General features: G+C 37.1%; 1 protein-coding gene across 1 annotated transcript in view; it reads left to right on the plus strand.

Annotated features, from left to right (window-relative positions):
• Positions 1-13897, plus strand: part of CALCR (calcitonin receptor) — a 149380-nt gene that overhangs the window by 95406 nt on the left and 40077 nt on the right. The window contains exons 4-7 of the mRNA XM_032875028.1: positions 1033-1189; positions 3596-3706; positions 8193-8305; positions 10428-10519. Of these exons, the coding sequence (XP_032730919.1) occupies positions 1033-1189; positions 3596-3706; positions 8193-8305; positions 10428-10519 (473 nt within the window). The remainder of the gene's footprint in view (positions 1-1032; positions 1190-3595; positions 3707-8192; positions 8306-10427; positions 10520-13897) is intronic.

Here is a 13897-nt window from a genome sequence, read left to right on the forward strand (position 1 = left end):
GTGAGGATTAAAAAAAAAAAAAAAAATACCCAACGCTATTTCTGCCATCGGTACGTTTGGGGAAACTTTAATCTTAGAATAATTTAGACAGAATAAGCCCAAATAAACAGGGTGTTTAACAGGTGTGATAGAAAGAGAGCAAGGAGTATTCCTAACTTTAGAAGAAGAAAAGTCAGTGCGGGCTGAAGCTTGCAGTCTTCTCTGAAAAAAGTCTCTATGCGGAACACGGATATAGAAAATCACAGATTCAGGCACCACCAAAAACATCATGGCCACAAAAGAGATTGAACTCTATATAAACACAGCTTGGGATGATGTGTTAGATGGTAATCGTGACCCTTGTCCACCTGAACCAAAAGAGCAGAAGCACTAGGAGAAATATTTAAGATTTACGTTGGTTTTCAGCAGTGAGAATAAATACCTTGTGTAAGTCATCTGCTGATGAAACCAAATCAAAGATATTGAGGCCAAGCATCAAACGTAGAATATCTCAGAAGAACAGATTTTGTTTGTTCTGTGGAATAACTGGGGTGAATTTTTGGCAGTGTACATATTCTAAGCACAAATTTTTAAAAAGCTAAAATAATCTAATATAAAAGCTTATTTATTGCAGTAATATATCTATTTTTAATACTATGACTCATGATTATTAGAAGTTCCAAAGAAGGCAAAATTGATTTAATGTTAGTATTTTTTGGAAATCAGGTTATTTGTTTTGTTTACTTCTAAACTTTACAGTGATAATAAAACTAAAACAATCTTATATGATAAAGAGGTGCATGAGTTTGGGTGGGTGCTATACATTTTTATCAGTGAATGGAACAAATACAAATATGAAATTTGTAGGTGGAATTTGTAGATGAAATATAAATACACTTTTTAGTTATGAAGAAAAATATCCTATGTGGAGACTATTCGTAATTGTTACTCATGAAGGAAAATGTTTTCAAACTTTTTGATTGTTTCATTTATTTTTGTATACACCCATTCCCACTCTGTATAAGTAACCAATGTTTTTTTTTTTAAATACAGCACCCAACCCCAATTCTTCCTGCCAATTCGAATAACACCTATCCTCCCAATATGAAGTCCGAGCCATTTCTGTACGTCCTAGGACGAAAGAAAATGTCGGATGCGCAGTACAAATGCTATGACCGCATGCAGCAGTTACCCCCATACCAAGGAGAAGGTAAGAAGATGGATGTCCGCAAATATGTTTTCAAGCATCATTAAAGGCTCATTTTCTTCCATGGATAAGTATGTTTTGACTAATTTTAATATGCCAGCATTTTTAACAGTGGTTTTCAAATTATGGTATATTTGTGTATTTCATGTTGGAGACATGTCTACTTTCTTTGCCCAGGCTCACCCAACTGGTTTTGGGCTAACAGCAGCACTGATGACAAAATTACTACAATAACTCAGTATTCACACCTGGCAAGGAGGAACAATACAGGGCTAAGTGATGGAGAGGAACTGGAAAATGACAGGAAGGGAAGTGGAAAATATTGGGCAGAGAATTAGCCTCAGGTCAATCCTGTCAAAACCCTGTCTTGCTTGGGTTAATGAGGCAGTATCTTCCCTTAACTATCAATGGGTTGGCAACTCTGGCTATTCCTTTCTCTTTTCCACCCCCAGTTCTCAGAGGACCTAGTAAAATCTGTCTCCTAGGCAGGCATTGTTTATCTATCACCTTCTCTAGAATGCTCTGTGGGACTGTTCAAATATTTTCAGAACCAAGCTCATTCTATTAGCTATAGAAGGCTATGCGATTGCCAAACATTACTACATCCAGTTCTCTCCCCTGTCCCCTAAAGCATTTGAAAAGTCCCAACAAGACCATGTGTACCCTTGTATATTCTAAGATAACACCACTTGGTAGGGGGAATATTTTTTAAGTATATTCTATTTCTACGTGTGGTTTGTCTTCAAATAGTTAAAAGTTTTAATTTCTAGTTCCTATTTTTAGCATTTTCCTTTAAACAAAACTCAAGACAATTAAAAGACAGATACATGTTATTCTTCCGTCTGCATAGTTTTAATGTTTTTTAAGAACCTGAAAAGTTATTAGATGTGGCTCTGCCCAAAGACAAACCATTCCTCTGAAACAAATGAAACAATAGAAACACGAAATTTATTTTCAGAGACCAAGCGAGAGCAGGCTCCTTCACTTCAGTCATAATCATTTTGGGAGGGTGAACTTTCATACTATGATCATTATATTGAGATTTCTTTTTTCTTTTCTTTTTAATCTTTTTGCTTTTTTCTTTTCTATTCTTTCTTTCTCCTCCCTCCCTCCCTCCCTGCCACCTTCCTTCCCTCCGTCCCCATCTGTCTCCCTCTCTTTCTTTCTTATCCGTCCTCCTTCCTTCCATCCACTTTCTTCCTTTCTTCCTTCTTTCCTTCCTTCTTTCCTTCCTTTCTTTCTCTCTCTCTCTTTCTAAGAACTGACTTCAAAGGCCGACTGAGTCTTATTCTTTTGAATAGCTTTATAGAGGCAAATCTTCACGTGTTAGGGTAGATTAAATTTTGAAAGGAGTGAGAAACTACTTGGAGCCAAAGCTGATAAATACATAAACTGCTCAAACTGAGCATTACTTTAGTCACTAATAAAGTGTGATTCTAAAATAATAAGACTAGTTTTATACGTAACCTGTTAACTGTCTACAAATGCAACTCCAATAGGAATTTTCAACAATTGAATTTTAAACCCTTGGATTAAGAATAGAATTATCCAAGGCATGTCTGGGTGGCTCAGTCTGTTAAGCATCTGACTCCTGATTTCTGCTCAGGTCATGATCTCAGGGTTGTGGGATTAAGCCCTGAGTCAGACTCTGTACTCAGCGGGGAGTCTGAGGATTTTCTCTTGCCTTCTCCCTCTGCTCCTCCCCTGCTCTTGTGTGTACTCTCTTGCTCTCTCTCTCAAGAAAATAAATAGATCTTTAAAAAAAATTATGAATAGAGCCATCCAAGGCAACCAATTTTAAGTTAATGTTTAGGAAGATCTGTATGTTCTAAAGCCATAGAATTTTTTCAAATTAAGCCTCTTATCCAGAGGTGATATTGCATATACTTTCGCAAGATTTCTTTGCAGCATTTCTGAAGATATTTTCTTTTTTTTAAAGATTTTATTCATTTATTTGACAGAGACCACAAGCAGGCAGAGAGGCAGGCAGAGAGAGGAATGGAAGCAGGCTCCCCGCTGAGCAGAGATTCTGATGTAGGGTTTGATCCCAGGACCCTGAGATCATGACCTGAGCCGAAGGCAGAGGCTTTAGCCCACTGAGCCACCCAGGCGCCCCTCTAAAGATATTTTAAAGGAAATATTTTGGAGGAAAGATTCCATACAGATGACATGCATGTCTTTTGAAGAGCAAATGGGAGAAAACTTATAAAAATGTAAATTCGATTAAGAGTTGGTAAAGTTAATATCTTTATTTTGTTGCTGCTGCTGTTCTTTCTAATATTTCCATATGCACATAGAGAGCTCCAGAATAACTATTAAATGGCTAGATCCTATCGAACACTGTTAAGTCCTGTTGATGATTCTGCAACTTTTTCCAACGTCAATATTAATTTCTTTCTTAATCATCAGGTCCGTATTGCAACCGTACATGGGATGGATGGCTGTGTTGGGATGATACACCGGCTGGAGTATTGTCCCATCAGTACTGCCCAGATTACTTTCCAGACTTTGACCCAACAGGTAAAATATTTCATATTTTGCTATAAAGCCTTTAGAATTTTCATGGTTCTGAAAAGAAAATCAGATGTAAAAGATACCTATCTAATCATACTCTACATGTTTCAGCACTTTCTGAAGCCTTTCTTCACATGAAATATCACCCAGTTGTACTTTCTGAAGCCTTTCTTCATGTGAAATATCACCCAGTTATACAAGTATTTCAAGCTCTCCTTATTTTTTAGGTCACGTTACTGGTCCAATGTGCACATGGGTCTCCAATTCTAAATGAAAGTTAGATTTTTATATATTTCAAATATTTAATTTTAAATTTTAATAAAATTTTAAATTAATTTTTTAACCTTGAAGTTTTATTTAAAGGTGGTTGTTATTCAGTTTTCAGCTGTTGCACGTTTGGTGACTTATACAAATACTTGATCTAGACTTTCTGTATATGAGACTGGTAGAGCACACACAACGGAAATTTTATGTAACACTGGAAGTTATATAAAACTGTCATGTGTAAAGGAAAAGAAATCAGAAGATAGTAACTCTAGACACTTGCTAGATTTCTGTTCCAACAGTAGATAATTAATATATGTTCAGTAAATAAAACTAATGATAAAATGAATGGATCATACTAACATCCCCCTCCCGGCCCTGCACAACGTGAGTGGTCAACAAATGTGTGTTAAATAAATAAGTGACACCAAATTCATTTTAGTTATAAAAGTAACATAGGAATACTTCTCATTGAGTATCATTTTTTACTTTTCAAAACAATTTCATGTATATTATCTAAATGTATATACTCACACAATATTTGACACAAAATTGCAAGTGAACCAAGTCTCCTGACCCCTACCTAACCCTCTCTTTATAAGTCAGTACAACAGCTTTGGAAAAGCATTTGAGAAACAGTATTTCTAATTCCCCATGCACACTCACTCATGCAGATTAAAAGTACTTTGAATACTTAAAAAAAAAAAGTTAATTTCCTAAGGAAGACATGTTTTTCCTTCAGGCCTTCATCCAGCCACACTGGTATAATTGGAAATGGAATCAGGATACATAGAGAGGATGAGAGTCTAGGGGTACCCACCAAGTGGAGTAAGGAAGAAGCTAGGGGGGCTGATGCAACATATCTCAGAAACGTCAGCTATCCGGATAGATTCAAGGTCTGGAATCCATGATGCTCAGTGGTTAGTGGTCAGGAGCAACGCAAAGAATGTGGAAAGAGATATCTGAATTTGTCTTACAGCCTCAGGCCAGAGAATAGACATGTGAAGGACCGGAAATGGATTTGGATAGGGGCTGGTGGTGAGTGATGCTCGACTTGGCTAAGAACCTTGAAAACTTATCAAAATCCTGATGCCTGGTATCACCCCGGACATTCTGAATTAATTAGTTTGGAGTATAACCTGGACATGAGGATCTCTTAAAGTTCTGCTTATGATGAAACATGCAGTCAAGATGAAAGTGTGTTAAGAAAAGAAAAGAAAGAAAAAGAAATAAAGAAAAGAGGCGGATGCCTGCAAAGTTCAGCCAGTACACTGAGTAGCTGTACCAGCGGCATCAGATGAGACTGATACAGACAATGGAGGAAGGCGGGTCCCAGGGGGGTAAAAAGCAGTAGCCAGCACGCTTCAGGGACTAGCGGTGTTGGGGCCAGAAAAACTTTGTTCCGAGAAACTAGGTAGATCCTTCCCATTGAAGGATTAACCGAGATTAAGAGACTGAAAAGGGAGTATATATCTTAGTTATAAAAGAGACCCCCATGATGAATGGGAGCTACAGGCACAGCGCTAAGCCCCAGTTAACAGGCGAGGTTTGCGGCGAAGAGTCAAGTGAGCCTGAGGCTGCAGAGTGTATTTAAGCTGCCCCACACGATGAACCGGCTGGCGGGGGCCCCTGGGGAGCAGGTCATTCTACCTCAAGCTCCAGACCTCTTCTCACAAGATGTAATATAGAACACAGTGAGCCCTCCACACTTCACGGTGCTCATTTTCCTCCTTCCTTCAGTATCCTTTTGGAAGTGGTTCCATGGAAGAGGAACATTCAGTCAGTGGAAGGGAAGATCCTGACAAGAAGGATCTTTACTGAATTATCTGGTCTGAACTAGAAATAGCATTTTGAAGAGAGGAATCAGTGTTTGTTTCACGTGTAAGAGACTAGGAAAAAACAACCCTGACTTTCAGATTTTTCCACAAGTTGCTTGGTCAGAGTTTCTACCACCTTTCATGGTCAACCAGTCCATCCATCTGTGTACCATTGCTCACTGAGTATGAATGACAAGAGGTTACAAAAGTGAGAATTTCAGTTAAGATAGAAAACAATCGTCAAATGGTAAAATCTAGGCAAGAAAGTTTCCAGAATCCAGATTAGAGCAGAGAAATTAATCTATCCCTGTGTCAGTGTTTAAGAAATGCTTTGGCACTTCCAACAAGGATGAGATCTGAAATTCTACCCCAGTAAGACAGAGATAATGAAAATGAGATTACAGGGGACTACTTTAAAGACCAATTCAAGCCAGCCACCTCTGAAAATTTTCATTGTGCAAAGAGGAAAGGCTGAGTGCCCTGCCCTCCTCAGCACTACTTTCCTGTAAACTCCAACTCAGTGCTGTTTGATGATCATCTTTCTGGCTTTTACTGACTCTTCCCAATAAATGATGCTTCATTCATCTGGACTTGACAACTACATTAGAGATAACTTGATTGGCATAAAGAGCTTTTCTGTAATAGAGGCTATAAGGCCGTTACAGAGCAGCAATGGGCTCTTGCCAAAGTGGCTATAATTATTGACTAAAAGGCAAGTTTTTGGTCAGCAAAACAGGGACTTCCAGGCATAGATCCATCTTATCAGCCTGGTTTTTAGAAAGAACCCTCTCAAGTGGGGGAAAAATCCACTTCAAAAGAAAAAAAAATCTTAAAAATATGTATATCCAAGACACTTAAATTCGTTAGGATTTTACCATTGACCCAAGGCTATATTTTAATAATAAACAAAACAGTTTAATGAAATAACAGAGATTTCATTTTAAGATGAAGTGTTTGGTAAAAGACAGGTCGTGATAGAGTGAATAACAGCACTGAAATTCAAAAGAGGCTGGTAGCCTATAGGAATATGCTAGAATGTAAAAAGCACATTTAACAAGGATATGCTTAAGGCGCTGCCCTTAATGTCAAACACTCAATCAATGTTAATGGCAAAGAGGCAAGAAGGTCAATATACAGTTTAGGACCATGATTCTCAACCTTGATACCTTTCGGAATTGGTGAGCTTTTTTAAAATGCTGATGCCTGGTTACCTCTTCAGATAAGCAAATTTGAATCTCTGGGGATTGGGCCTGAGAATCTGTAAAAAGCTCCCTGTTGTGGATCTGGAGTGAAATGAGCATGCTGTCCTCTTCATGGGGCAGTCCAAACAGAGTATTTCAGAGGGAAATACCAATATCGAGCACATGCCGAGTGGCTCCTGGCAGTGAAGGGACACCAAGCTGTGTATTGTGAGTAAATGGGGATGTTTGGTTTGGAAAAGGAAGTTAGAGTAGACATATCCTTTCTTCAAATACTTAAAGATTTGCCAGGTGGAAAAGGACAAGTTCTTATAGCTGCAATAGGTAGAACCAGGAAATGCCTAGACCCAGACTTTGGTGACATCAGAACAAAATAATATCTCCTACAGTCTTGTCCATGATTGGAACAGATTTTTCAGGAGGAACATCCCACCCTCCTCCATAGAATTTGCCTTTTCTAGCTAAATAGCTTTGTCAGAATTTATTTCCTTTTGATAAAATAGTAAGCTACTTTCTGACAATACAATAAAGATAAAATGCTTCATTACAAGCCACTTTTTTTAAAATTGCAAATAAGCTTGGAATGGTCATCATTGACAAATAGCATTAGCAAAACCATGGACCAGTTGTCAATATCAGTTTTTCTATGCTGATTAGTCCTAACCCTTTCTGAAATATTGTTGTGGTCCAATGGTGATTCTTTAAATAGTTTTTGTCTGATGACTGTCTCAGCAAATTCACAATTTAAAATTCTTCTATGTAACTTTCTAACAAATTTACATTAAGCATATAAATGAAGAAAAGTATGGTCTTGCCAGTCTCACATAGTTCCTATCTAAAATCAGAAATGTAGGATTTGTTAAAAAATATGAGGTACAGTATAGGTAGCACTTCTGAATGCGATAGTCCTGAGATTAGATCCCAGCTGACCCACTCTCTGGTGACTTCAGACTCTATAACCTCTCTCACTCTGTTTCCTGTTTGTAAAGCGGAGATAGCAACCTCTGCTTTACTTGGCTTTGCTGAAGATAAAACGAGACAACACGTACTAAAACAGCTTGTAAAATGCATGATTCATGGTAGTCTCCTTTGACCTATGTTCACATTCAAGTTCTATAAAGTGATTAATGCTGTGAAATGGCTTGTAAGCCTTCTTTTTCCTTCTTGGTGTTTTAAGATTGCAATATAATTACTGTTATGTTTCATTAACAGAAAAGGTTACAAAATACTGTGATGAGAATGGGGAGTGGTATAAGCATCCTGAGAACAATCGAACCTGGTCCAACTATACTATGTGTAACGCTTTCACTCCTGAGAAACTGAAGGTGGGTTTCATTTCCAGTTTGGGTATAGGGTGAGAATGTCATTATTTTTACATAGAAATGTATGCATAACTAAAATACCTGCTACCAAGAAGCCAACCGGTTCTCTAGAAGAAAATTATATCCTGGCCTGTGAGTTCTAGGGACTCTCTGAAGTAGCATTAGAGAAAATGACATTTTACTTCTTGGTTGGAACTTAGTGTCGAAGAGTTCCAAGAGAATCAGGCCGTTTATAACGAGGGAAATATTGTCCGTGGAAGAGATGATGGGATTCCTCACGATGCCAGATGTTAGGCAGCATTTCCAGGGACTCTCTAAGATCTAAGATCTTAGGTCTTCTACCGGAAGAGTACGAAAATCACAAATTTTTTCCCCAAGTCACAAAGTGACAGTTGCCCCCAATTCCCTGCCCGAGGATGCCCATTATAGTTTTCCTATCAGGCTTTTAGAAGGAACCCTTAGAATGAGACTTCTCAGCTACCTGTTGATACAGGTGTGGCAGTTTTGTCTATTCTGATATGTTAATATTTATGTCTTACCCCCTGTTAAATATTTGTAATATCGTCTCAGCTCAGAAACATTTAAGCCAACAGGGAAAACCCAGATACGTACTCTCCAAATGCATGAGAAATCTGAAAAAAAAAAAAAAACAAAAAAAAAACCAACAACAACTCACCAAGCCCACAGTCAGCCTCCTCTCCCCAAGGTGCAGGGGGAAACAGTCGGTCAGTATTTAACCACACAGGCTACGCCCTGAGCAGCCCCCTGGTGCTACAGCGGAAACCTATTGTTATATAAAGTTTTCTTAAAAATAAAATATACAGAGATAAAAATAAAATAGTGACAGAGGTTAGGGGCACGGCTATATATCCAAATTAAAAACAGTATTTTAAATGGCAAGGGGATTCTATATTGTGAACTGTTTAAAAGAAAGAACTCTTAGAAAGTGCCACTCCTAGTTTTATCTAGTTGGTGAAGTTAGAAAAGTAGCCAGAAAATAAACTGGTGGGAGAAAAGACAGGAGCTGAGCTTCTCTTGCAGAGATTCCTAAATACTTTCAAGAAGGGGAGTGTACGCTATTTTGAAGTCTTTATCAGCTCTGGCTATAAACCAACTATTCCAACTTTGTCATCATTTCTGCAAGGATAAAAATGGCGCCGTTAGGAGGGTAGTTATCAATGAAAGTGGCAAATAATATGTAAATGCCCCATCAAGTGGTACAACAGCCACCATTCAGGAGAAGTTGATTCGTTCATTTTGAAATTCTAAAGCCTAGAAAGGCAATATTTGTTTCTGTCCAGCAAAAATGCATATCAACAAACAAAAGACTCTGCGTGCTTTGAGAGCTTTTTAGCAGAATCAGTGTTTTCATATCAGGCTCTTCACAAGGAAATTCACAAGAATCAAATGTTAAAGCACAATGATTTATACCGAAATGCCACATTTCTCCCAGGAATTAAAAAAACTGCATAGAAATGATCCAACTTATCTACACTGCATTTGTATCATATGTTCTATTGAGCATGGTGTCACTTTTTGCTTTATGCTTTATGTGGTTTGAGTTTATATTATTAGGTTAATAGAAATTAAAAATTGTTCTGTCTTCCTAACTTAACATCTGGACCTCTATGATAGAATACCAGTTTTCTTGTGGTTAGTGTTTGCATAGATCATCTTTCCCTGTCCTTTTATGTTCAGTGTTTCTGTATCCTAGTAGTTAACAATGTTTCTTACACGCAGCGATAATTGTTTTAAAAATCATTTAGTTTTGACCAAACTATTTTAGAGATGAGGCCTACCGAGATCCAGAGGGTCAAAGTGACTGACTTATGAGAGTCACACAAAGACTTAGTGATTAGTACTCTGAGTAAAGAACAGTGCTGATGAATCCAGTCTGATGTTCTTCCCACCACATCATGCATATTCTAATATAACTGATAATCTTGTAATATTTTAATGTGTTAACCCCAAATATTATGATTCAATATAATTTAATTCTCTGAAACATTTGTTATAATTTTAGTGGATTTTTTAAAGGATATTAAAGATAGAAACTATTTTCCCTCCTCTATTATCATTTATTTGCCTGTTCATTTTTATAACTGTTTTGTTGTTGTTGTTCCAGAATGCATACGTCCTGTACTACTTGGCTATTGTAGGCCATTCTTTGTCGATTTTCACCTTGGTGATTTCACTGGGGATTTTCGTGTTTTTCAAGTAAGTACCCTTATATCATCTGCTTTTTATTTTCTTCTTTAAGGTACTGAAATAAATGGTAAACTGTACGAGTTAGGGTAAGGGTGGTCTTCTGCAAACCACATGAGAAATGCAACACTGGGAATCATGGAGTAGTAAGGAAAGTGGAATTACTTAAGACATGCTTTTTAACCCTATCTCTGAGGAAAATAAGATGGATTCATATAATTTTCAAAGGTAATATGGCTTCTTCCCAAAATGAAATAGTCCTGTGAGCCCATAGGTACATTGGGTTAACATGTGAAAGGCTCCATTTACCATGGCTAAGATTGCAGAAGTACTCAGGAGAGGCTCCTCTTCCTTCTTTTACCCTCTTCCTAAAATATGGAGGCCATGGCCAGAGGCTCAAATGTACCATGTCTAATTGTAGAGCTTGTCACAGGTGGATTTGTCCGGAAGATAAGTGTAGCTAGTGAGCGCAGAATGGTGTTTAGCCATAGAAGGAAGGTAAGGCTCCCTTCTGGTCCTGACTCACTCAGCTGGACCAAGCAGATTCTGGAAGAAGAGTTAAGTGTCAATATTTTGCCCTTGCAAGCCGAGCATCATCAACCAGTTATCTTCTAACACTCTGAGGAGTAAAATCCCAGGGAGGTTTCTATTTCAAGGCCATGCCTAGGCACTTGATTGCAGAATCTATCGCAAAATGATTAAGTTGATATAAGTATTGATTTTATAATAAAGGAGAATTGGAAGCATTGAATCTGTTCTTTCAGGAATGACTTCATCATGCATGTGAGATGGTAATGTGTGCTCAATTCAGTCCTACACATGTCCTATATTTAGTGTGATTTCTGTAAATCAAAGGCAGGAGGCACTATATTACTCTTTCATGAGAACTCTGAATAATTTCTAAACTACTGGGCTGTCTCCTTCAACTAATACGTTCTTTAGTTGTGTGGTATTATACAAAGGGTCAAGAAAAGCTCCTTCATAGGCTCAGACTAAAATAATCCTCCACACCTTAAAGAGGTGATAATATAACTAGATATATAATGTAAGTAAATATACAGTGATTCATACATAGTATAACAGAATCTTAATTTGATTTTTGTCAAAATATTATCATGCTACTACTAAAGAAAATTAAGCTGGGGGTGGGGGGACCATCTGTAAGCACATCCTGAACACAACTACTATTATTATTTTTCCCTTGACCCTTTTTAATCTTTGCCTTCATCTTATACCACTGTCACATTAGGTCTATATCTCACATAGTCAAAGTTCTTACTCTGACCAAGCAATGTAACTGAGTAGCAATTTTTTGTTAACTGAATAATAATAATTAAGTAATAGTAAATAAATAATAATTTAAATAAACAGAGAATGAGCTCCTTCCATATGTGGTTTAACTGGAGAAAGATATAAACAAAGCAGCAAGACAGAAGGGATTAATTATTAGAATTAGACTAGAAGAGTATTTTCACTTATAATGATCAAAATATATCAGAGTAGGGTGCCTGGGTGGCTCAGTGGGTTAAAGCCTCTGCCTTCGGCTCAGGTCATGATCCCAGGATCCTGGAATCGAACCCCACATCGCATCAGGCTCTCTGCTCAGCAGGGAGCCTGCTTTCTCCTCTCTCTCTCTCTCTCTCTGCCCGCCTCTCTGCCCACTTGTGATCTGTATCTGTCAAGTAAAACAAATAAAATCTTAAAAAATAATAATTATATATAATATATATATATATATATATATATATATATATATATATATCAGAGTAAACACATAGCATGATTAATCTCAGAATTTCTATTCATTTTTCAACTGCACTTGACCATGGTGAATAAATATATCATTTGGCTCCCATATAACTTTGATTAAAAAGTCTGTCACTAAAATTCTATCCTTTAAAATTTTTAATACAACCATAAAAAAATTGAAAGGAAAAAATTTGAAAGAAACAGTCCCCAAATCGGTAATGGTGCAACTAATACATGTATTCAGGAGTTTAAAGATAATAAAGTGTCAATGGGATATTTCTTAGTTCCTTATTTCTACAGTCACTTAAATAAGTGATGAGATGTGACAGCCAAATCAGCAACGAAAATAAGAATATTCCTTCAGCACTCATTTCTATATTAATACTCATTTCTATCTTCACAGAAGATGTGTGTTTAAAAGTACAGCACGTAAGTAAAGTATTTCTCAACTGGTCCAGTTAGACCCAGAACAGAATTAGTCTGATCAAACCCCTGAGAGAATCTGGGGGCAGACTGTCTAGAAAGCACCTAATTTTGTCCTACTGTCTCTCAATTCCAGAAGCCTACCAAACAGCAACTTAAATCTTACGAGGAAAATCAAGCCTTATTGATTTATAATCTGAATATGGTAATGGGAAGACAGAAACTGAAATAGCTTGTTCTCCAGAGTGCACACAACCAGAGACAGATAGGATATGAAAAACACACATGCTGAGATACCAATATTAAGATCGAAAAGCAGTCACATCTGATTTTAATACTTGTTCTTAATTTTATCTTAAACCTACCCAAATTAAAAATATCAAGGGCATCTGTTTTCTTCAAATTAAAGTATGAAAAAAAATTGAAGTATATTTCTGAATGTTCAGATTTTTTCTGTATATTTGCATTTCATAAATATTAAAAGCAAAAAATAAAAGGTAATTCTGATCTATCACTGGATTTTATCTTTTAATTAGCAACATTTCCCCAGAATTGTTTTCAAATGCTCAACATCAGCCTTAAGGTCTTTACTGCATATTACAATGGAAGCTTTTATGATTTATGTGCTTAAGTGGCATCATCTGTGTGAAACCTGAGCAAAAATATAATCATCACTCCCTTGCTTAATTCTGCATTCCTAGGCTTGAGTTATTCTGCAAAATCTAATAAATTTCATAAAACTTTCATGAAACCAAAATGAGAAGTTACACCCAGCTCCACTTTTGAGACCTAATGCCCCATTCATAATCATCCCATTGAAATCTCACTCTCAACTCATAAAATGTGCCTTATAGGGTCTATAAAAAGGAATAACCCTGCAGGTGTCCCCCTCAAACCAGCAGGCTAAGAATGCCTGCAGAGGAATTTACAGTTACTAAATATACAGGAGGCTGTGGAACTGCCATTACTTTGCTGCTAAAAATCTGTAAGATTACTCATATATATACTCATTTTCTTTGCAGGAAAAATAGTTAGGAGCAACAATATGGAGAGGGATTAAATAGAAACATCAAATTTATTCAGCAAGACTCCTCACTACTAGATGCCATAGTAAATGTCAACAAGAGAGTTAAGATGAAGATCCCCTTAGGGAAGACCGTCTTGAGAAAGTCACATAAGTGGCCATTTATCTGTGTTTGTTCCCTGACCATTTTAAGC

The sequence above is a fragment of the Lontra canadensis genome, unplaced genomic scaffold (assembly GCF_010015895.1).
Source record: "Lontra canadensis isolate GAN:19392208 unplaced genomic scaffold, GSC_riverotter_1.0 scaffold2, whole genome shotgun sequence".
NCBI classification, from domain to species: Eukaryota; Metazoa; Chordata; class Mammalia; order Carnivora; family Mustelidae; genus Lontra; species Lontra canadensis.